Genomic DNA, 24,726 nt, shown 5'->3' with positions numbered 1-24,726 from the left:
GCCCAAGTTATTAGCCAGTTGGTACCCGAATTGATCTCTCTAGGTGGTGCCACCATTTTCATTAATCTGATGACATAAAAGGGAACAGGAGAGTAGTAGGATTGCATACTTGCAAGGAGCTGGCCTAGAAAAGTAAGAGGGGAAATTCGAAGCATTAATAATATATGAGTGGTTTATTCACAACCGGTACCATTAGACGAATCGGTGATTATTTTACATTTATTAAACGCTACAATCTATCACAATAAACTCTTCTTCTCCTCGAACGCGCGAGGCTTGGTATAGAAATATATTTGAAACAACATGCCACTAACTTCCTACTAGAACGTAAATCGTATTTCGAGGACGGCGGTCGAGATCCGCCACGGAAAACTTGCACACCTAGAAGATACATCCGTATTTATTGTACAGTAAACGTACATGTACATATATACAAGCTAGAAGTGGTTGTAGTGGAAAACACGGGTCGAGTCGTCGCTTTCTTCTCAATGTTCTGCTGGATATGTTATAAAGGCGTAAAGCTACAAACTACTTATGTATTTGGTCCGATCCTTTCGTTAGCCCGATTGCGTGTCGAAAATATTGTATGTATTTCAAGTCGACCGTACATGTGCAAGCAAATCAATTGATTTCTGTTACCCTATTAGAACCGTGTGTACTCTTTCAAGTTCGAAGACCGTGAGAAATGTTCAAGCTGGATCTCGAATTAAGAAGAGATAGCTAAATATTACTGGTACAAATAGAAGTTCATAATTACATGTACACAGGCTGTCCCGTTGACTTTATCACTGTTGAACGCATTATAACAGTAGAACCTTTCTGCTACGAAATTTTACAGTTCCTTCGGAAGAAATATCAATTCTTAACAGAAGTTTCTCACCTCGCGGTTCAAGGTGATTATTCAAAGTCAATAAAAATGATATTCAATTGTAAAATCATACCGATTAGTTTCTATGTAAAATACCCCAAACAAAAGAAAATGACTTTGGCGATAAAGTCAGCTGGGTTATCCTGTACAGTTTGGAAGTATTCTCCGACGATTCGTAGGAATTCATTCTTATTAAATCACCTCTCTCCTCCTCCCTGCTCTCTCTGCCACTTTCTTCCCTAGTTATCCCTAGCTAAAAATTAATAGTTTTATTTGTACTTACTGTCCTAAAAAAAAATTGTTCGTTAACCATCCCATCGACAAAGTACATTTCTTATTGCACTGACCAATTATTTCTTTTCGTTTTTTTTACTGCCGCTCGAAACGAAAGCGATCGGCGTCGCTGTCATCCCCGTAAAACATTCACACCTATCGGTTTATTATCGCGGTAGAAAAATATATTACGGAACGGTGCTACTGACAAAATCAAAATCCAGGCGTTATAGAAGAATACTCTGTGTTGCGTATCGATGCACGACGCGAAGCACACAACACGCGCGCGCGCGCGCCCGATACCACTACCAACACGACTATAGGAATGCGTGCGCGCGTCCTGTAATTTTGATGTGTCGTCAGCTGCTCTTCCCTCGAAAACCTCGCGCCTGTACACGCCTAGGATACCTGCGGGTGAACGGATAAAAAAACACGATTTGTTCGCTCTATGCGAAACTTCGCGAAAAATCGGAGTGAAAATTGAAAAAGTTACGGTGTGTACCCGGAAAGTATTCCATTTCCAGTTCGTGTACCGATTTCAAAAAATTGTCCGGCACGCGTCGAGTTTTTTTTTTAAGTACTATTGCTCCAACAATGAAATCTGTTCGTGCACTTCACCGTCAGAAATACTGAACGTTTCCATCCTCTTCACCGGCTGGATTATTTTCTTTTGTCATAGCTTCGTGTGCTTCACACTGTCCGTCCAGTAGTTCTGTATTGTCATCGCCTCCAACGAATTTAGGAACGAGTCGTTATCCAAACTGTACATCTCCTCGGAATTATCCTGCAAGAACCGGGGTTTTGGATCAGTACCAGGTGTAAAATCAATTCCCGAAAGGGCCTTGCAATCTGGACTTGTTAATGACACAAGCTACAGTGAATCATCGATGAGTGTTCGGACGTCATTCCCTCCACTGGGCGTTTGATTGACTCCACGGAATTCCCCTCTCCTCCACAGTGGTGTGGATGACATCTGAACAGTCATCGATGATTTACTGTATCTTGTACCCTTCATGCACTACTATTGAAATCGAAATTAAGAAGGACCCCAAGCGGTATCTTTCTGTAGCCACCGTCCTGCATACTTACACGAATAGTGGAATCGTCAATATATCCGGAACTATCGGGGTTACTACACTTATCGCTGTTCAGGGTCTGCGGTGGATTCAGGTACCTACGCCTGCAACAGACATTCATTAGCATCTATTTAAGTAGTTGGAGCAGTCCGACGCTCTACACTGAGCTAATTACCTGTACATAATGAATCCGAGGCTGCCCATTGTGCTTAGCAAAACAACGGTCGCCAGACAGCTTCCGGTAATGGCGGCGATGTCCACGGTGGATCTCGCGACGCCCTCTTGCTTCGAGTTCTCGCCGTCGTTGTAGTCCGGTATATGATCCTCTTGGACCTGATCCCTTTGGAAATCTTTGGGAAACGCGCTTCTCGCTCGGCTAAGTCGCGTGGGCTCGCTCACGCCAACTGAAATATCAATCACGGAAATGTAATCGTGATAAAATTTGCTTAAATATTGTAATAAATAGCTATTCGGTAGATGATAGTATAGTGTGTTTGATTATTTCACTACGTTCTTGCTTCTATAACATTAAACTTCGTAAACTCTAAACTCTTTCCTCGCTTAGAAACTAATAGGGAGATCGTGCTCTGATCACCTTCGAGGATCGACGCAGCGGTGGCGAACAGCTGAGGCTCGACCAGCTCCTCGTCGATCTCGACGTCGTCGTCGGACCTGTTAAACGTCCTGATACCGGAAGCCCCAGCGGACGAGGAGGCTAACGAAGAGGAGGAGGAGGAGGACAACAACGTCGATGATTTGGTCTTGTTCAGTACCAGCCTGATTCTAGACACCTCTTCCTGAAGAGGCAGCACCGTGAGATCCTCGACGAAGTCCACGCTGTCGTTCCGGTTCCCAATCATCTCCTCCTCCTCGACTTTCTCCTCCTGCTCGTACTTCGACCTGACGGTCTTGTTCGTCGTCAGGATCCACGTGATCTTGCTATCCTTCTTCGTCACTGGGCTACGTATCCTGTCGTAGTTCCCTGCCTTACCGGCCGTATCGTTCGAGTTACCGACACCGCTGCGCCGGAAGTCCTCCGCGGCGACAGGAGTCACGACGACGTTCCCCCGTGGCTCCAAGGGGCTCGTGACGGTGGTTGACGACAGCCTGTCCAGGACCATCGCTGCGTTCGTGGACGGATGAAAACCGATCGCTTTCGCGACACGAAAGCTCTGTCTTTGCGGCACCACGGTTCCCGTGTCCATGATGGAGACTTCCGGCGTCGTTTCCGAGCTCTGGACACGTGGTTCCGTCGTGGTCGACGGCACTGGGTTCCCTAAGATCACTGAACATCGAATACAAACGATTAGAGATACATATTACTTTTGTTTTTGTTCATTCGCGGGAGAGTTCCGTGAATAGGTACATTAAATCTTCGATGTGTGCCCGAAGGCTCTTTGGCACGGACCATGAAATATTTGATAAACTAACGGCTAGATGCAGATAAAACAAATATCATTGGCTTCAGAATCCCAAGCACTGTCACTGTTATAAACTGCATTAAAAATATTAACGTTACACCTGGGTAACTCTTCTTATCACTGTCCAAGAGCCTTCGAACACTCATCGAGAATTTACTGCATACGAAATTCTGAAACTCGTCAATATCTTCCACACAGGAGAATCAAGGTCCAGCTCGGGGCGGAGAGGGTGGATGGGAGGAAAAACTGTGTCGAGGATCGCGGATTCTAGATCCCTTGCCCCCCCCCCCCCCGCCCCTTCGGTCGGGGAGGATAGCTTCCGTTTGCGATTTCACGCGTACACCTCTCTCCCTCCTCGAATCTTATCTGGACCGTGAACGGGAGAGTCGCGTTTAACGCGTCTTTCCGATGGACGGCGCGAAAGCAGCCGTTTGACGAACCGACACGCACGGAAGTCGCGTTGCGAACCAACGCGCGCGCGCTCGTTGCCCTTGATTTACTACGGGATTGTACGGAACGTACCGAGAAATTGAGCGGTAACCCAGAACCAGTGCATCCACCAATGCAGCGTCATCGCGTCATCTGCGTGTACCTGCAACAGACGGGGACGGGCGCGTTAACTGGCAGTCGTTTGAATGATCGAGGTTGCGCAACGAACGAATCGCGAAACGGGAGGGACGGATGATTCACTGATGTTTTTCCCGACTCGAGAACATTCCCAGGGTGTTTGTCTGTCCGTCCATGGCTCTTTCATTCGAATCGTAATATTAATTACCGCTGGAATCAAACTGACAGATGTTCGCGCCAGGAAGTACGATGAGTCTTCGGAAGACGTGGAACGCGTTTACTGTGACGAAGGAATTAAATGAATGGCTTGTTTATCCGTAGACGTAACGAATCGGTACGTTTACGATTTTACTCGTCAGCCTCAATCGGATTAATATCGTATGTACTTAGATAATTATTGCAATAGTGATTACTAAACCGCGGATTATTATGCGAAATTACATTTTCCAGTATGATTCGTAACAACGTAAGCAAACGTAGCGATTTCTATGTAACTTCTTTTAATTATTTTATTGGGTTCGGAGAAAAATAGAAAACTCATTGCATAGGATGAAGATTTTATCTTCTGTTGTAATTCACGGAGTATAGACTCTGTGAACGCTATAGAGTCTATAGTCAGAGTCACTATAATAATATGTAGAGGCTACTAATGCATAAAATCCGCATTCTATTGAGTGTTATTTAATAATAAGACAACGCACGTATTCTTGAACAGGGTAGAAGAACAATTATTTTGCGTTGACGTTCTTGGAAGTCGATTATTATTCACAAATATCTGTTACCTTTCACCAGATTTCCCAGCTACGCTTTCGAAATGTTGAAAATTCGCCTTTAAGCGAGTCAACGTATAAAATCTTGTAATAGAAGAAAGATAATGCGTTCAAATTCTTGGAAGACGAATATTATTAGCGAATTTCTATTACCTTTTACCAGATTTCCTAGTTACGCTTTCGAAATGTTGAATATTCGCCTTTAAGCGAATCAATGTACGAAATCTTGAAAATAGGAGAAAGATAATTTTGCGTTGTAGCTCTTGAAAGACGATTATTATCCACGGATATCTGTTACCTTATATCATATTTCACAATTATGCCTTCGAAATATTGAAAATTCGCCTTTAACGTATTCAAAGTACGAAATCTTAAAAATAGACGAAGGACAACAATTTTGCATTGAAGCTCCTGAAAGACGATTATTACTCACGAATATCTGTTACCTTTTATCAGATTTCCTAGTTACGCTTCCGAAATGTTGAAAATTCGCCTTTAAGCGTCGCCTCGTTCGAGCCTCTGTCGCACGGAACTGGTCGGAGCGGGGTTAATTCGCGACCGGATTTTACGTGTCTCTCGAACGAGTTTCACAGGCGCGTTCTGGGTACAGAGTGCACAGTATTGAAATTTTCAACAGTAGCGTGTACAACGTGTGGACGACAATTGGTGGAAAAAGACCGAAGGATACCGCGTGACGCTGCTGTTCGACGGTAGCCTCTTTGCTAATGCAGTCACCAAGCCACACACCAAACGGTTTAGATAATAAGCGCTTGCGAATAATCACCGTTACGCGGTCTCCTTTTCACGCGACTTTGCTCCCGAAACCAATAACGATACCGAGAAATGAAAATTGCGTGAGTCTTAGGATCGATATGTAGTTTTTTCACTCTTTTCGATGATAAAAATCTTTTCGTTCTGTTCTGAATATAGTTCCCAAGTTGCAAGGTTTTCGCACCTTTGTATTAGCTCTCCCCGGGAGTTCGAAAAGCGTTACTCAATACACTTTGGCTCTCTGGTCCAGATACATACACATATCGTTTTAATACACGACGAAAGGATCGAGAGGTAGATCAATCGTTCCCACATCTCTCGACTCGTGCCCCAGAATCTGATATCACAAACGGCCTTCCAGTGCCTCTGGCGCGGTGTCGAGGTCGAATTTCAGCCGTTCCCGTAAAGTCCAGTCGAAGGTTAACCTTCCGAGCGGATAAATATGGAAAGTGAATGAAGCACACACATGAGGGAAGCGGAGGGAACTGGGTACCCGGTCGAGCTATGCGCTTACGCAACCAGCGGCCTCCGTCAACGAGACCCGCCTCGCCTTCAGGGGGGAAACACGTTCTTTTTTTTATCATATTCTTTCCTTTGGTTCCTCTGTCGGTTCTCAGGCTCGATGGGACCTCGTCGCCCATTCAGGTATGTAACGTCGAAAACCCTTTAAACCCTTCCTCAACCCATTCACCCTTGCGCTCCGACGACAAGCAACCGAAAGGACTCCGTTCTCCACCAGAGATGTGCAAACTAATTATCTAGATAAAAAGTTTCGAATAACGAATAAAAGATAAAAATGTATTTCGTGATTTTTTATCGTTTAAACGTGGAAATTTCAATTTTTTGTAATAAAATACTTCTTTATGAATGAGTCGACATTTGTCGAACAACTATTTAATCTCATTAAATGTTTAAAGATCAGAACGACAATCTAAATACTTCTTTATGAATGAGTCGACATTTGTCGAACAACTATTTAATCTCATTAAATGTTTAATTTTGTTAGATACAGCTGCTTTTCACTGCGTATTATTCGAATAAAATTCTGCCCAACTCCGTTCTCCGCTAAGCGTTCGATCCTCTCAAACGATTTCGAGTCGAAGGTGGAACGAATCGTCCACCGAAATCATGTTCCAAGAAACAATCTAAGAAGGAGGCTGTGAATGAGAGTAGAACGATATCGGACCCAGAGGTTTTTGGTCTAAAAACGAAGTGGCACAGTGGAACGAGAACGGCCAGGTAGATCGACCGACTATATACATCACGAATCATCGCCAATGTTGAATGTGATTCTCGTCGCGCGCCACGATGAGTTCGTGCTGTTATCTACGTGATTCATCCGACTGTTTTATGTAACATCAGCGATCGATACGGAAAACGGAGGTACGAGGGGAACGGTAAAAATAAACTTAGGAATAGATGTATATTCTGTCATCTAGGGAGACATTGGACCAATGTTGCTACTGGGATTTTAAGAAAGTAGTTTGTCCCTCGTAATCGTTTTTAATAGTAATTTTACAAGAGAATAAACGTATAGTAGTAAGGTTATAGTAAATCTTTTTAATCCTGCGTTTACCATTTTTTTCTTTTTACCACGTTTTACCATTATTCTGAATACACGACGTTCTGAAACACACGACGGTTCAAGGCACTTCGTAATCGATATTAATCTATTAATCCTGGTCGCTATCAAATGCAACGATTGGAATTCACCGTAAATATATACCTATTTATTACCTCCACGGCTCAATACACCATCAATCGTCCCACGTTCGGTCCATTTCAATCCTACAACTCCCGTTCCTTCGCGCGCTAACGAGATTTCTCTCTCGTGGAAAATAAAGGAAATTCTTCGACGACAGTCAGCCTTGAAAGTTGCGTGAATCCGTCCCTTGTGTCAATTTGACACATTTTTAAATTTAACCGAGGCTCTGCGAATTTTATTTTAAAGAATTTGCAAATTTAACCATTTATTTCTTTATTATATAAATTCCTTAACACTGTGTCAATATGACACCGAGGGACATGTTGCATTAAATTAAAGGAACGTCTAATTGACGTCACCGTCGATCCGCGGGATTCGGAAGGACTCGAAGCGTTTCTATACCGAGCGGAAAGGGAGCGGCGCAACACTAATTCCGGCATCTCTCTTGTATGTTGTACAGGGTGTTCCATTTAAAATATCAAAAAATGTTTCATACAAAGGTTAAATAAAACCAGAGTATTTTATCACTTTATGATGTTACTTTTTTCTATGTGGACGTGTAAAGGTCATACGAAGGTTAACTTTGTTTTTTTAGAATGGAATCGTATATTTTTTAATGTACTAATTCCCCATAAGTGACTTAGTACTTCATGTACGGAATAACGAGTAGCATCGAGTGGTGCATCAAAAAATATACGATTCCAGTTAAAAAAATAAAGTTGACCTTCATATAACCTCTACGCGTTCACATGGAGAAACGTTACTCTCATCAGGAAATGGGTCCTCTAATACCATTTAACTTCCGTTCGAAACATTTTTTAATATCGTCAACTGTTTCGGAGATATTCGAGTGAGTTGATTTAAATGGAACATCCTGTATAGTCGGTAGGGGTGTGGGGCAGAGGGAACAAATTGCGACATCGCGTCGCGCCTCGCGTGTCCAGGTGCAGTCCTCGGTCACAGTCAAGAGAGCATGACCAGTCTGCGAATATAACTGTACACCAGATTTTTTCGCGTCCCTGGCTTCGTTGAGGACCAAGAAGACTTTATTATTTTTTCTTTCTTTCGCGAAGACGCGCCAGTGTCGCGGTTCGCTTCGACGGCGGCCATCTTGTTACGCCCGATGGCAATCGCTAGCGAAATTAGAAACGATCGCCATGCTTTTTTTCGGACAGAACTGTCTGTGTTTATTATCGAATACTTTTCGTTATTTTTAATACATTCGCTATAACAGGCAAAGATGTTTATTCGCGTGTTGGTTAATTATTTTGTTTTACGACTGGAAACTATTAGGTATAGTCAGCGGTGGGATTCAGACGATTCGTACCGGTTCGGTGGAACCGTTTCCTAACAGTTCCCTTAAAAAGATACTTGAAATATTTTTTACTTAATTATGTCATAAAATTTTCATTATAAGTTTGTTGTTTTCACACTTTTGTAGCTGACGCTGAAGTTCCGAACCGGTTGTTAAATTATTCGAATTCCATCACAGGGTATATAATCTTCTTAACCCTTTCGATCTTTATCGTCAATAATTTCCCAGGAATAAAATAAATTCTGTATTCGTAAAAAAATTTTTGTATTCGTCAACACGAGTCTGACAGGATGTTATAAGGCAAGGGGTTAAAGGGTGAAAGATCGTTACTCAGCTGCATGTTGTGCTCGGAATTGCGCAAGTTACCGTTCAACAATCGACTAGTTAATGGCGCCGATCACCGGTGATCACCAATGACGATCGTAAACGCTCTCGGTCCAATTACAAAACGATCGGATATTCCACGGAACACAGGCGTTGCCAGGGTGGAACGGTCCACCGTTCTTAAAATTCCTTCGGGCGATGAGTCACGACTGAAACCGCGATTGAGCAACCGGCTGCCGATTAGTCAGTCTGAAATATCCAATTTTCTGAATGACGAACACCACGACTATGTCTATAGGATATTACCTAGTTTCGAAGCCAGATAACGAACCAGATAATTGTCTATTGACAAGAACCACAAATCCTATGTACAGTAAAAGTTAAAAATAAATAGATACAGTTTGAATGTATGGTATTCATTTTCACCACCAATTTTCTGTTAAATTATGTAACTGAAGTATTTATTTTACATTACAATTGTTTCTTCCTAAGTGCATTAAATAAAAACATAACCCATGTTCTTATATTTATTAAATAAAACCAACCAATGTTCTTAAAAAAGATCCCCAAACTATCAAATAAACTTTACATTTTTCTTCTTTAAAAATATCTATATGTTACAAAATTATACTTTCGACATTATGCTTTTACTGAAGTATTCTAGGAAATGTATGCATTATCCAGTAAATGAATATATTTACCAGAAATAAAAAAAAAACCACGCTTTTACTGTGACGTATACAGGAAAGTGCACGATTTTCTGGAATTCCGGATGACTTCCTCGAGCGTGAATCATCGAGAAAGGATCGACCTCGGTCCAGCTCTGGAATTCATTGGGACGAAGAGTGGACGACCGGTTGGTTTTTCCATTGTCGGTTGAAAAGCGGTCGGCCACCCGAGGCGCGTCGGTTCCGAGCTTTTGAATCGATCTCGCCGGTCCAGCCACTCTCTCGCTGTCCAACGCCGATATTTTGCTACGTGTCCCACGTGACTAATGGACCATTGTCCTGGCACGGACACCGAGAGAGCCACGGACTGGACGGGAATCCGACGAGGATCGTTCGATCACGCGAACACGATGGCGGCTTAATGGTCAATACGCTCGAAGCTGTCTTGTTTTTGTTTATGATGGCGGTGAAGTGTTATATCCCCTGTTAATATTTCATATCAATAGATAGAACTATTGTGGACAGATTCAAGTAATCAACGCGCGATTGTAAATGGATCAATCGTTTTTTAGATAAATAAGTGTTTATACGACACTCCACACTTGGGTAGATTTCGAGATTTGGTACAATTATTTTTTAAGCACAATTTTCAAATTGAATTGTGAGAAAGAAAATGAAGAAAGAATATGTAGTATGTTATTATTTTTATCCCTGTTCATTCGAACACCTTTTCCCCCTGGAGGTCGAATTTTAAAAAATTCTGAAATTAGTTAAGATGAATTAGAAAAAAGTTAAACCTTTGTATCCTTTGTATCAAAGGATTTTTCCAGTCAAAGTAAATATTATTATCATTATTATTATTATTATTAAATCGTTACCCAATCCCTTAATCAACCGTGGGAAATTCTAATTGTATGGAAAGCGAATTTTCCACGGCAGAGGGAAGGGAACGACTAGTTTATCGAACAGGCAGCCACGCCGTTGCTTCAGCGTCCAAGTCGAACGTCCGTGAACCGATTAGCCTCCCCGAGCCTCTTTCAGCCGTTTGTTAACAGGCAATCCGGTCCACGCGAGGCAAAGGTTAATTTTAGCGATTGACACTACGGTCCCTAATTGCTCGTTAATCACGTTTCCCAATCGAGCCAATTGCCCCCGTTCAACCTTTCCCTCCGACACTCTGGCCTTTCTTCGTTCCGAAAGGATAACCACGACTGATATTTTCAATTTTCCCCTGGAAAAAGGCTTTTCATATACATACCAGTTCAATAATAGACAGTGGATATTTACAGGTTTATGGAACATGCAAACATGCGGAACAATTTACTTTTAGTCTGTATTTTCATGAAATCATCCAGGAAAAATGGGAATTTCCAGGGAGATTCATTTCCTTCTCGTCGGTTTATTCTTAATTTGGAATCGACGTTTATCTGTTACACGATCCTCGTGTATTAAATTAAATTCTATAATTATATCGATAGCTGTAATATATAATACAGTATAATGTAAAATATACAATAAATTAAAGATCGACCAGAATACCTAAGAAAGCACCTTCAAGATTTCAGCGATAGTAAAATACTGAAATGTGTATTCCATCGTTTCAACAATTTTTATACGTATACTACCAATCAAAAGTATAGAACCAGACCAGATAGTTAAAGAAACTAAAAACTATTCTACAAAGATTGATAAAAGTAACGTGTCAAAATTGATTAAAAAGAATTCATATATCTACTGATTTCGTAACTTTTATATTACATCGTAACGGAACAATCAATTAATATTTCATGACTCATCAACTCTGGTCCCATACTTTCGGCCGATTAGTGTAGTTCTAGTGTTTCAAAATATATTACTGGCGCCGTTCGCTTATTGATCGTGACATTCTCGCCGTTCACGATACAAATTACATCGAACTCGACCCCGACAGTCAAAGAATTTCTCTTTGTAATTAGCGAACAAAAGAAAACAATAGGTGGAAGTGAAACAACGCCGTTCGTCGTGATCGAATGGATGGGATCCAGACGTCGTCGGGCATTATCGCGACAACTGTATCCATAATTCAGATCCCTTATCTGTTCTTCCGGGCTTCCGCTTCCGGGGGAAGGAGGGGGGGGAAGGAGGCTCCGTTCCGCTCGCAACAAGTTAACGCGCTCGCGGTCATCTGGGTCAGGATAGGCTCTCGCTTCGGAAGCCCGTGAACAGCTTATGTAGGTCAGGATTGTTTAGTACATTGTGCTCCGTTTCTTCGAGATTCGATACAACAGAGACGCCTGTTCTTCGCTCTGAAAACGGCGCGAAAGAAAGTCGCAGCTCGATCCTTGAGAACGTAACCGCGCAAAACCGTTGATAATAATCACGATTAATTAGGTTCGACAAGAAATACTGTTCGTAAACTTAACTGTGATAGAAACAGGATTAATAAGAAGAAGATGATGCGAAAGTATATAGTGTCAGGATCAATACAGTTCATGAAACCTCCTTTTGGAGCTCCAAGCGTATCAGTTTCGTTATAATTCGGTTCTAGCGAAGGTTAAATATTGGATAGGATTCTTGAACAATTTTTTTCTAAAAACAAAAGTAAATGTAATTATTGCATATAGCGATCCCCTAATTCTTTCGAGTACTGTCGTTCGCCAGAACCCAGTTTGGAGCTCCAAGCGTACCAGTTCTATTAGAACCCTGTCCCAGTGCGAACAGTTTCGTTTCTAAAACCAAAACTAGGTGTTTCGTTATTATAATACAAGAACCATATCGATATATAAAACCTACTTGAACCCTATTTCGGTCATCTACAAGTAACCATCCCCTAATTCAATCCAGCAGCACTGTCATTAAACATAGAACCCGTTTCGAAGCTCCAGTCTTACCAGTTCCATTAGCACTCTGATCCGACGTGGGATGAAATGTTCGATTCTCGGGGGGACTTTAAGGAAATTTAATACAGTCAAGAGTCTTTCCGAGGAAACTCCCTCGGATAAGAATCGCCGAACAAAATCAGATTATCCAAATGGGATTTAATCGGCTGGTTCGAATTCGTAGCCACGCTCGGCAACGCCGCCGTGTTTCCTCTTATCAGCTCGATGGAAACACGATCGGTTTCCCGGTGGGACGGAAAGTAGAAAGAACGAGCGAGATAGAAAAGCGACAACCGTGGCCCGTTTCGATTACCGGATTGCATAATACATATCGCGGTGGAGCTGGCTCCAGCCGCCTCGTCGATCGAGCGGAACGAGTTTCGCGCCCCGCTGAATCCCCTCGATTAATATGAAATTAAACGGGTAAGATCCACGCAAAAAAAAAAAACCTGAACAAAATTCCTCGATTGTACACATTCACCATGGCGCCCGTTACTTCACCGCGAAGAAAGGAAACTCATCGGCTTGTTTCCGCTCGAACATCAGACTCGTAAACAACGGGCTGATAGATAAGCATCTCACGGAGTCCAGGGAGAATCGTGAGAATCTCGGTCACGGAAGCAAGGAAACTGGGTGAATCGCGGTGGGGAGCAAGTTTCCGAGAAGAATCAAAATTTAGCAGCTTAAACGGTCGATGACAAATTTCTTTAGTCTTCCACTGGAATGCAAATTAATTTATTATTGGGCATGAAAAATTTATTTTAAAATAATTGGGCAGGCGAGTGCACGTTTATATTAAAGTAAATATTTGAAGGGTTAATACAATGCTGGAAACAATTGAAGGATCATCTATTGCGATTATCTACTCGTTAGTACGACGTGCAATGTCCGAAAATTTTGTGCATAAAAATGTTGACAACAATTTACCGAACCTAGAGGGCTTGTTTCGTTTCGTTCGCTCGGTATTATTCTGTATTTAGTAATTATTTCTGAGCAGTGTAAAATACAGTTCCAATCTAGGTTAAAACAATGGTGCACAAATACGTTATTAGTTCTCGTATCATCTTTGTCTTTCGAGATCTATTGGATCGAACCGTGCCGCCTCGTAAACGCCAATTCACTTTCGTTTCTCTAAAAAAGAGAATCAGTCCCGGTCCACTAACCGACCGTGTTCTTTCCTGGATTCGACGGGTGCGCGCACGTGCCCCTTGTGAGGGGAGGGGAGGAGGCTTTCACTCGGGAAGCGATTCGTATTTTGAATTCTTCCGTTTCCTTTTTCCGACTTATACAATCCTTTCGATTATTGTCTGGCTTGTCCTACACGATTATTGTCCAGGCGTTATCCCCACCACTGGGGGGGGGGGGCGTGGAACCTTTCAAGCGCATACTTTGTTGCCAAAGCTCAGGCTTCAGGCAAAAAAGAAATTTACGAGGATCTGAAGCATTTCTCCCTATGAGATTATTGTCTCGACGTGGTCCCGAGTTCGGGACGATAATCGAGACGAGTCTGTATTATTTAAAATTCGACAAAGAAAAAAAAGCATTCTCTTGTATTTCATTTGCTCGAACTACGGTTGTTCCATGCCTGTCGCATAATACGAAGACGGCATTGTACGTCTCATTAGTTCGTCCTATAGTAAGTATATACTGTGTTACATAATAACGAAAACTGTATTATTATTGGTATTATTATTGCGATGTCCCTGGACGATGACGACACCGTCGGAGCATCGATCGCGCCGGTTGAAAGTCTTCGTCGAGTAGGCGCGATCGCGAGCCCAGCTGCACACTAACTCGATCAAATTGTAATTCCGAATCGAAGAAGCGATACACCTGAATTAATCCAATTCTATGTCGTGCAATGTCCGTAACGCGATTCGAGAATCCTGGAGGGACGGCGACAACGCGAACTCGACCGTGAGACACGATCGAATTCGATGAATACGATGTATACAGGGTGTCCCAAAATAATTTCGACTCCCGGTAATGAGAGGTTCCTGGGATGATTTGAAACAACTTTTTCCTTAGCAAAAATGTTATCCGAGGCTTTGTTAACGAGATATTAACGAAAAACACCGACCAATCAGAGCTCGGCCGGTAGACTGGCGCTGATTGGTCGGTGTTTTTCGTTAATATCTCGTTAACAAAGCCTCGGATAACATTTTTGCTAAGGAAAAAGTTGTTTCAAATCATCCCAGGAACCCCTCATTTCAAGGAGTCGAAGTTATTTTGGGACACCCTGTATGTATATCGAGGGAATCGTGAAGTCTCGGAGACCGTGTCCAGGAAGTTTCAGCGGTCGAAAACACGATGGTTTTCGCTTTGTGTTCCCCTGTATTGTCCCACGAGATATACATATACACTCTGAAACATTTCCAAACGGCTCCCGAGCGTAGTTCGCTCGAGTAAGTTCGTCAGAACTTATCGCCCCGATTGTAATGGGCTCTATCTAATCTGATCGATTCCACCCGACTGCGGTGATCGTTGGTTAACTCTCTTTAGACGGAATGTTTTATATGCTAGGTGACTCGATGTTCGTTAAACAGTAGATTGAACAGGAAATTTTAATTTATTAAACATTGCCACCGAAACAATTTGTTCTTTCGTTCGCGCCATTAATACACAGCGGAGGCACAAAATGGCCGACATTGGGTTCCGATGCGCTCGACCGGTCTAGCCTACGTAATGTCTCGAACTGTCTGTACTTTTTTACCTAAAGACTTCTATACTTTATTGTTGTAGAAATAAAATAATATCTACACTTTACTGTACGAGCATAATATCTATACTTAATTTACGCTAGAATCAATCGCGTCGTATTACTTTCAACTTTTCCAACTGTGCTATAATCGAAGAAGATCTTTTTTGAATATCTACTAAAAACTTGGCTCGTACAATCACCAGGAAACTCTTACTACCCTGTAATAACTTCACCGAGCACACCGACGTAACATCTTCGGCTCTATAATTAACAGTCCCCGTTAACGATTACCGCAACACCACGGGTCCATCAGGCTTGGCGCGTTCCGCTCAAGAAACTCCGCACGAGCATCGAGGCTCCGAGTAAATACATACAGTGACTCACACATTCGTTCGCAAACTTCTGAAATACAATTGAAGTGTCAAAACTTTATACAATTTCTATTTATATATTCTGCTTATCGTAACTTTTATCATTCTATTGTAATAAATTTTTCTTAATTTTGAAATAAAATTCCCATTTTGGTTAAATAGCGGGAAGAAATTTGTGAGTCACTGTGTACCTGGATGAGCGTTTCCCTGATTTCGTTTCTCAGATTATCCACCGAGCGTTAATAATTTAAGTGTCAAAACTTTTATACAATTTCTACTTATATATTCTGCTCATCATAACTTTTATCATTCTGTTGTAATCAATTTTTCCTAATTTTGAAATAAAATTCACATTTTGGTTTAACGGAGGTGACAGACTTTCGTGAACGAACTTGTGAGTCACTATGTACCTGGATGAGCGTTTCCCTGATTTCGTTTCTCAGATTATCCACCGAGCGTTAATAATTTAAGTGTCAAAACTTTTATACAATTTCTACTTATATATTCTGCTCATCATAACTTTTATCATTCTGTTGTAATCAATTTTTCCTAATTTTGAAATAAAATTCACATTTTGGTTTAACGGAGGTGACAGACTTTCGTGAACGAACTTGTGAGTCACTATGTACCTGGATGAGCGTTTCCCTGATTTCCTCAGATTATCCATCGAGCGTTAATAATTTAGGTGTCAAAACTTTTATACAATCTCTACTTATATATTCTGCTCATCGTAATTTTTATCATTCAATTCAAATAAATTTTTCTTAATTTTAAAATAAAATTCCGTGAATAAATTTGTGAGTCACTATGTACCTGGATGAGCGTTTCCCTGATTTCGTTTCTCAGATTATCCAGCGAGCGTTAATTTATGCTCCGTGACCAGACAAGTTACGATACATTCCGACCCGCCGCGATCGAAAAGGACGCGATAACGAATGTGTTGTTGGAACGTGCAAAAGCACGGACAACCGGGACGTCGCGGTGAGAACAATTAACGTCCCGTTTTTCGTGCTTCCCGTCGTGCGTCTCGTTAGCGACCTGCCAGACGATTCGTTATTGCGGCGACCAATTATCACGCGGCGCGTCCCCGCGACATCGCGGCCATTCGAATGGACGAAGTTAAATTTGTTTTTAATTACCACGACAACGACGAGACGGGCCCGGAACTTGTGCCAGACCTAATTTATGTCCGATTATTTCCGCTTTCTGTGCACCTAGAGTCTAGAGGATCGGAGCAATTCGCGTAGCTAGCAAACTGAGGGTGGAGGGCTGATAAATTTGTAGTTTCACTCCCACGATATATACAGTGTGACAGAATAATATTTAAGACTAGAACAGCCAGCACTGAATGTACCTATGCTGAGTTAAATTGTGTAATATATAATGCAATATAGCTTACAATTAGTATACTGTAGGAAGTGTATAAGAAATTAGAGTTTAACATAGATTCCGATGAAAATATCTCTAGGGTTTCATTAATTGTAATATAAAAAATATGAAATCCATCATTCCGACAGGTTTGGTAGTTCTAGTGCTGATAAGAATTTATTTCGTTTGTACACACAGCGAAGACTGCACGATCATTTATAATAGAAATTTCGTTTTGTGAAACCCAACATTTTTCTAAATCGCGATACATCTGTGGTTTCACTTTCGTAGAATATTCCACGATACCGCTGAAGACGAGGCTCGTCCGAGAGAGAAAACCCGAAGGTGCATCCTCGTGATGCCCACCGCCCAGACGACACACAGGCAACAACGATCGTTACATCTTTAGATACCAGTCACGACCGGCTAATAAGTTGTAACGTGTATTTATTTCTGAAAGCGAAAGCTTCTAATGCAACTGGTAGTCACGCTCGCGATCATGCAAAACCGGCGTGAAAGCCGAACCGTCGCTTTCCTCGACGATTATTAAATCCTCGCCATGCTCGATAAACCATCATTTTTTGCTACTTTGCTGTCCGAGTAATCGTTCGAAACGGTCACATTGATCGTACCAATCTCCTAGTACGCACATATATCTAGGGGAACCTGAAATGATCGCTACCCAAGTGTTTCCTGGTCCTGTTTGAGAACTTTGGTATACCTCTTTAGTGTCAATAAACATCTTCCAACATTTCCATTGGAAGATACCTACTATGTATTAGGGATGTTACGAATATTCGAATAATTCGAATTTGATATTCAAATGATTAGAATATTTTTAAGTATTTGAATTATTCGAAATATTCGGAGTATTTGAATTATTCGGTGTATGTATTCGGATTTTTCGAATTATTCGCAATATTCGGTGTACGTATTCGAATTATTCGGAGTATTCGAATATTCAAAATATTCAGTGTTATTCGAAGTGATCGAATTTTGGATGGTACTCAACAGGAATCTGAATATAATATATTTTTTCACACTCTATCGTGAAATTCTCTTCACATTGCCCTTTACAATTATTTGTTTTTTAAATTCCTATTCGGTACAATAAAATATTCGATTACTTCTATTACTCGAATATTCAAATAATACGAATACTTCGTACTGTTCAAATTATTCAAATACATTATTGGTATTCGAATAGTTCGAATATCTGAATACTTCAAGGTCTACTACTTATGCACTTTCGTCTACTACTTATTCTACATCCCTCGCATTAGGCGACAATCATTTAGAAGGACGTGTTAAGGACGAACAAAGACACCAGGTCACCTTTTACCATCGACTTCGAAATCTGCAAACGATACGAACAGTCAGTCTAATTATGTATTACCTGAAAAACCTGAGTCAGACGTCCGACGTCTCCAGCTTCGAGCGTACCGAAGTGAAGGGGATAGATGATAAAGCTACGGTATCCTCGAACGATAGAATGTTATTGTTGGCATGAGCCACGGATCGAAACCGTGCACCCGGTGTGTCAGCAATAACCGTTTCGATCTATTTTCGCGGCGATTGCACGAGCCGAACCAGAAACCGATCGGTTACGTGTGCCAAAAAAAAAAAAAAAAAAAAAAAAAAAAGAAAAACTGGGCAGGAATGGCCGAGTGATTTCTGGTTTAATGCACGCGACCAAGGCATGACCACCTGCTGGCCTCTTCCAAAAGCAATTAGCGGGATTCGTTGCAAAAAAAATAACAGAAACCAGTCACGGTATATTTTTTCCATCGCTGGAGTTAATATTAAATTTCTATTTAAAGGATTCTGTTTAATTCGTGTTTATGGAATCGAACTGACAATTATGGACCATGAACGGTATTTTCTCGTTTTTAACTATGTTATCCTCGTGGACATCCGATCGAGACGGCCTTCAATTTGTTTTCGACGAACACGCGTTTACCCGTTTACTTAATCGTCGATTCCGCTAGCTGGAACTAACGCAAACACTGTGTTCAAATATCTTCGAACCCTTTGACAGTCCAATTTTATTTGTCGTTCTAAATAACTTCTATCTAAATTAAATTGTTATGATTATGTAATAAAGTGACTGTAACAAATACGAGGGACGCGTCTCATTAATACAAATTTAATACGAATATAAACTTGATAATCAAGTTGCCGAGACGGCTGCACCGATCGATCTGCAGTTCGAAAAAGCTGCAGAGATGTTAATCGAATGACCGTGCGCGAATTTTCACGCGAAATCGGGGGGAAAGAGACAAGCCGGTTCGTTAAAGCCCCCTGGAAGGACTCGCAACGCCACCCCCGCCGATGGAATTGAATTAAAAATGGAAATTAGGGAGGATAACTGGATCTCTGTTCGGAAAAACCTGGAATCGGAGATAATCTCGTCGAAGCAGGACAGAAGAATCACCTGGAAAAAATGTGAATTAAAGTAAATTTAAAAAATATAGGATACCTTCGATCCATTATTATTTCCTAATTTTTCCATCGGAGAAAATGAGATACAAGACTATTTCGAAATACATTCAACTTGATTGGATAGAATCGGAAGACAGCTCTAGTTTGGGGGAAATATAAGGGGAAGAATAAGGGGAAGAAATATCGACTGACCCACGTGACCGAATGATACGCTCGAGATTACACTAGAGATCCCTACTTCACACAAAACGTGTATTTAAGTACACGTGTACTGTCGTTCTTCGGGGAAAAAACGAATTTACGAGTGTCTGAAGCATATCTCCCTATGACAACGGTCTCAAACCTGGTTGACGCAAAAATTTTTTAATAAAAAATTACTTTTTATACCCTAATACGTACAAATAAATAAAACTTCACATCGTGACGTAACAGTAAAAATTCAGTGAATGAATGGTTATTTTTATTTTTTTTTTGTTCGAAGAGGCGTAGTAGCTTAAAGGTTGGAAACCGTTGCCCTATGAGATTATTGTCCCGACGCGGATCCAAGTTCGGGACGATAATCGAGAGGCGTCTGTAGTGGCGCTGGTGATACGAAAAAGAGGAAGACGAGTAAGAGAAAAGACGCGGCATTTCACGACGCCGCCAGGGGCTATTGTCTATTGTCCGCGAAGATAAACGAAGGAACGTTCCCTTTCACTTGCACACGCGTCCTGGATAAGGATCCCGATCACGAAGATAGAAAACAATGGAGGAGGCAACGAGTGCGCGCGACTGAGAGAGGGAACCATCTGCGGTTTGGCAACACTCGTGGTCCGTTCGAAAGAGAAGGAACGCGCATCGTCTTCTTTTTTCCGAGCGATTTTCACCGCACGAGGGGGTAACTTTCCTCTAAGACGTGTCTAACGGGGCTTACGAAAACGAAAACACCGCGAGACAACTGTGTCGGCGTAATTTATATACGCGAGTATCGAATTACCCGCGAGCAACGAGAGGAAAAGTGAACGCAACGAAACGGCTGGATACGGTGAGTCGTTCGCGATCGAGCGAGATCCTTGGATCCTAATTACGTTTCTCTCTGATCATCGTAGATAACCAAATTTGGATAACTGGAGTAGTATCGACACGGATACCTTTGAATTCCAGATTTTTCTTGTGTGATATTCGCGATTATGTTACTCAACACCAGGATACACAGGTGTTTGGCATTGCACAGGTGTGCAAGGAATAATCGTGTCCATGAATGGTCGTCGATCTACGATACCGTTTACGGTTTTTGCACTCCAAATACTACTTTTTGCAGGGGAAATTCACCCTTTTGAAAGATAATATTGATCCTTTTGTAAATCGAATGCAACTTTGTGCAAATTAAATTCACCCTTTTGTAGATGAAATTAACCCTTTTGTAGATGAAATTAACCCCTTTGCAGATCAAATACATCCTTTTGAAGATGAAACTCACCCTTTTAAAGATAATATTCACCCTTTTGCAGATGACGTTCACTCTTTTGTATATGAAATTCACCCTTCTGTAGATGCAATTCATCCTTTTGAAGATGAAATTCACCTTGTTGCAAATCAAATTCACCCTTTAGTAGATAAAATTCACTCTTTCCCAGATGAAAATCACCCTTTCTTCTTTCCCAGATGAAACTCACCCTTTCATAAATGAAATGTATCCTTTTGAAAAAGAAATTCAGTATTTTTTAAAATTATTTCACTAATTTCATGTATGTCGTAATGATGTTTATCCACGACGCAACAGTTCCTCGAGGGTTCGATGCCCGAAACACTGGACCGGAATGTGAAAAGCTGCGACCCGTTTCCGATCGTTTAAGCAGCGAGCCGCACTGGGAATAGGAACATCCTGTGGAAATTCGCGTCCCCCGAGCGGAAGTCGAGGGAGACCGCTTCGCGATACCCGGTTCCCGGCAGCTGGCCAGATTACCCGACGTGCGCCCACGATCGTTCGAATCGGTTCGGACATAAGAACTGTGGATTTTATGCCATTTATAGCCTATAGGTGTCAGTGAAAAACAATGGGGGACGAAAGTTTCGTCAAATGCAACAATTTTTTTGTTTCCTTTCGAATCCAATAATATAGTTAAAGGAAGAAAGGAATTCCTACTTTTCTTTTTATCGTTATGAACAACCTTCTAAAATGTGATTAGAGTCTAGTCAGGACATTAAATGTGAGTTTTGTCGCCGTGAAAATTAGGTGTCGCGTTTTGGTGACATTGGTTCCATTGCCACGACAAGAAAAGCCATGATTGTTTTTGTCACGTGAAAACGTACTTTTAAAATAGAATACGTCGTCGATACGATCTATGTAATTTCTTTCGAACGGTCGATTTGTTAAGGTCACCGAGGAGGACGATAAGTTCGTTCTAATGTTCGTCTAATTGAATCCAGACAGCGATTAATCACGTTGTTCAGTTGTTAAACGGTCGCAATTCCGCGGGAAACGTTGCGTTATCCGCGTGGAAACGTTTCGACGACGATAAAAGGGGGGAATTTATCACGGAAAACTGGGGCCACGATTTGTACGTCGGATTCGATATCGAGTGGATGCGCGAGTAAATGAACACGTATCAGTGAATAAACATTACATAATGTATAAAAACGAATAAATTAAATTATGTCAAGCAAGTGGCAAAATATTGATTATGAAAAGATATACAGTAAATCCTCGATGAGTGTTCGATGACTCTTAGTCACTGACAAGTAGAGATCCCCATTTTTCTGAAGCCAATGATATTTAACGTTCAGTACCCTTCGAACACTAATCGAGGATTTACTATACATACTAAAAAATCTAATTTTCTTATGCCAAATGTTTACTACTATTATTATCATTTGAAATTCGACTTCAATAGTTACAAAATCTCTTCAGTGTTCATTCATCGGTGCGTTTACCCTACGTCATGCATTTCACGATTGCTAAAAATTCGGCGAGCCTGATTCTACGCAAGAACAAAAAAAATTAGAAAGCTGATCACGTTGCGGGGGAGGACAACATTTAGTGCTTTCTCTCCCCAGGATCGATGGTGGAATTACGCGGGCGAGTTAGCCTCCACCTTCCCCCTCCTAACCCCACCTAAAGTGATCCGTTCGAATTCACCCGCGTCTCGAGGTTCATTGGGAAACGGTCGACCCGAATGAATTTCGATGGAGATCCCCGAGGCGATCGTGCGCCGTCCACGTTCGTCTCTCTGTTTATCTTCCGGGTGGAAGCAGCCTCGTGTGTCGTGGCCCAGGGAACGCAATGGGAGAAACAAAAAGAAACCCCCCCCCCCCCTCGGTGAGACCATCGTCTTCGCCAGAGGTTTGGAATGCGCACTATTCCTGGAGATTCTTCGGGGACTCGTTGCTCGTATTTTACGAAAAAGTTCTCTTCCTGGTCGACCGCCTCACCTTTCCACACGCGTGTATTCTCCGATCCAGTGGATTTAGAAAGGATCGTTCGGATGCCACCGATCGATTTGCACCTCGATGAACCCTTTCATTCCCACTGTTGCCTTATGGCACGTATTCGGAATTACAAAATAAAATATTAGTATCGTGTATTTTTTCGTATCTTTGAATATATATAAAATAGGATGGTCCTTTTTGCCTTTTTCATTCGATGGCATTCAAGTGTTGAGTATTGTTACAAATACAGTAGTAACTTATGGAACTCGAGCTTCTTTCAAATATTTCGAGAGGGTTTAGTGATTAAAGATAAGAAAAATTGGTTTTTAAGTATAGCAGTATAACGGGAATTATTATGTAATATATCACTGTGAGGAAAGTAAAAAGGTTTCTAATGGCAACGAATGAAAAATGGCATTAATGGCAAAAATACTACAAAATATTTCTTTGGTAATTTTTGAATTTCGGAATGAAAAGATTAGAAGTTTATAATATAGAATTTCAAATAAAGATTTTCCTAACTGACCTGAAGGTTTAAGAGCTTCCGTGATACGATAAGAAATGGAATCGTGTTCAAATGTTAGTTGAAAAGCGTCTGGGCTCAATTATTCAGCAGTCATTGGAAATATTTTTATGCAACGATTTCCTCGTCCAACCGTATGGGAAACAGTAATAGCATGCAAATATAGTGATTAAAGCGAAAAAAAAATATGCCCGATCCTGCCAGGATTCGAACCTGGAATCTTCTGATCCGTAGTCAGACGCGTTATCCGTTGCGCCACAGGACCGTGTTCTTACGACATTTCTAGTTCCGATACAAATTTCTATTGTTAAACAATTATTGAAAAGCTAACAACATATTACAGTAGTTTAAATCAAGAAAAGTATATTTACTTTTCCATCGATCTTCATCTGTAACACGATGTAACGTTACACTATTTACGCATCAGACGTGACATTTAAAAGTTAGCGAATAGCCTTATGTGACATTTATCGAGGTTGAATTTTATCACTTCCTCACCTTCTGATATATAAATACAAAGAAGATAAGAGAACAACAGAAAGTCGTGGAGGACGATTTACAGTAACAATTAAAAAGTCCTTGACTAGATTGTCCACAAATCTGTCTGAATACTTATTACAGTATTATTTTCATATTGAATTTATTCTTCAGTCTCACGTCTAACCACCATACTTGCTACTAACTCAAACACAGTGATCGTTAAAATATTAATATTAACGAATCGCGACCTTACGGTGATGACTTTGAAACAGAAACATCGAAAACAACTTTCGATTCGGTGTTGGTTTGGTTTCAGAGAATAGGTCTACCGTATTAGTATGGTATTGGTTACTGTTATTGTTATAATTGTATTAATCTAATGCGACAAATCTCGCGCGCACTCTACATTTGGTAATAAAGAAGCGAAAGTAACGATTCGTAAACACACGCGAGACGGCGGTGAACGCATCGACGGATCCTGAATCTTTGTATGTCCTACAAAATAGGATCCTGACAATGTGTCAAGGAAAATACCCGAGGCGTGATTAGAAGAGGTAAATATTATTACCCGCGCAATATAATCGCGATGGAATAAAGAACTCACCGTGATCAGCGGAACTGCAGTCTCGGAATGAAATGAAGAAAAAATAAAATATATCACAGGCGCGACAGTCCCGTCGATCGCGAGACTAGTAGGAACGTAATCGGTGCACGTTCGAATACGCACGGCACACAGAACCGATACTTTCGAAACAATAACGCACTTCGTGACACTTCCGCGAAACAACAATAAACGACACTTATCGAACGATCTCTC

General features: G+C 41.3%; 1 protein-coding gene and 1 non-coding gene across 2 annotated transcripts; both read right to left on the bottom strand.

Moving 5' to 3' along the window:
* Positions 1–174: 174 nt before the first annotated feature.
* On the bottom strand, positions 175–24,726 carry LOC107195191. The gene is made up of 6 exons (XM_015584986.1): positions 24,514–24,726; positions 4,161–4,230; positions 2,813–3,502; positions 2,393–2,621; positions 2,231–2,321; positions 175–1,925 (listed from the first exon to the last, which is right to left on the bottom strand). Exons 2-6 carry the CDS (start codon positions 4,210–4,212, stop codon positions 1,815–1,817), a joined length of 1,173 nt encoding a protein of 390 aa, XP_015440472.1. The 5' UTR covers positions 4,213–4,230; positions 24,514–24,726; the 3' UTR covers positions 175–1,814.
* Positions 23,622–23,694, bottom strand: Trnar-acg. The gene has a single exon. It is a non-coding gene; the product is annotated as a tRNA-Arg (tRNA).

This window comes from Dufourea novaeangliae, unplaced genomic scaffold, assembly GCF_001272555.1.
Source record: "Dufourea novaeangliae isolate 0120121106 unplaced genomic scaffold, ASM127255v1 scaffold55, whole genome shotgun sequence".
Lineage (NCBI taxonomy): Eukaryota > Metazoa > Arthropoda > Insecta > Hymenoptera > Halictidae > Dufourea > Dufourea novaeangliae.
Note: the sequence above shows the minus strand (reverse complement) of the source record. Positions and strands in the feature narration are given on the sequence as shown.

What these genes read in the sequence shown, in the direction of transcription:
- LOC107195191 (XM_015584986.1), bottom strand. Translation starts at nt 4,212, where the DNA reads ATGACGCTGCATTGGTGGATGCACTGGTTCTGGGTTACCGCTCAATTT. An exon ending in CTCGGATTCATTATGTACAG is followed by an intron (nt 2,322 to 2,392) that starts GTAATTAGCTCA and finishes TGTCTGTTGCAG; the next exon opens with GCGTAGGTACCTGAATCCAC. An exon ending in TTGACGATTCCACTATTCGT is followed by an intron (nt 1,926 to 2,230) that starts GTAAGTATGCAG and finishes CGGTTCTTGCAG; the next exon opens with GATAATTCCGAGGAGATGTA.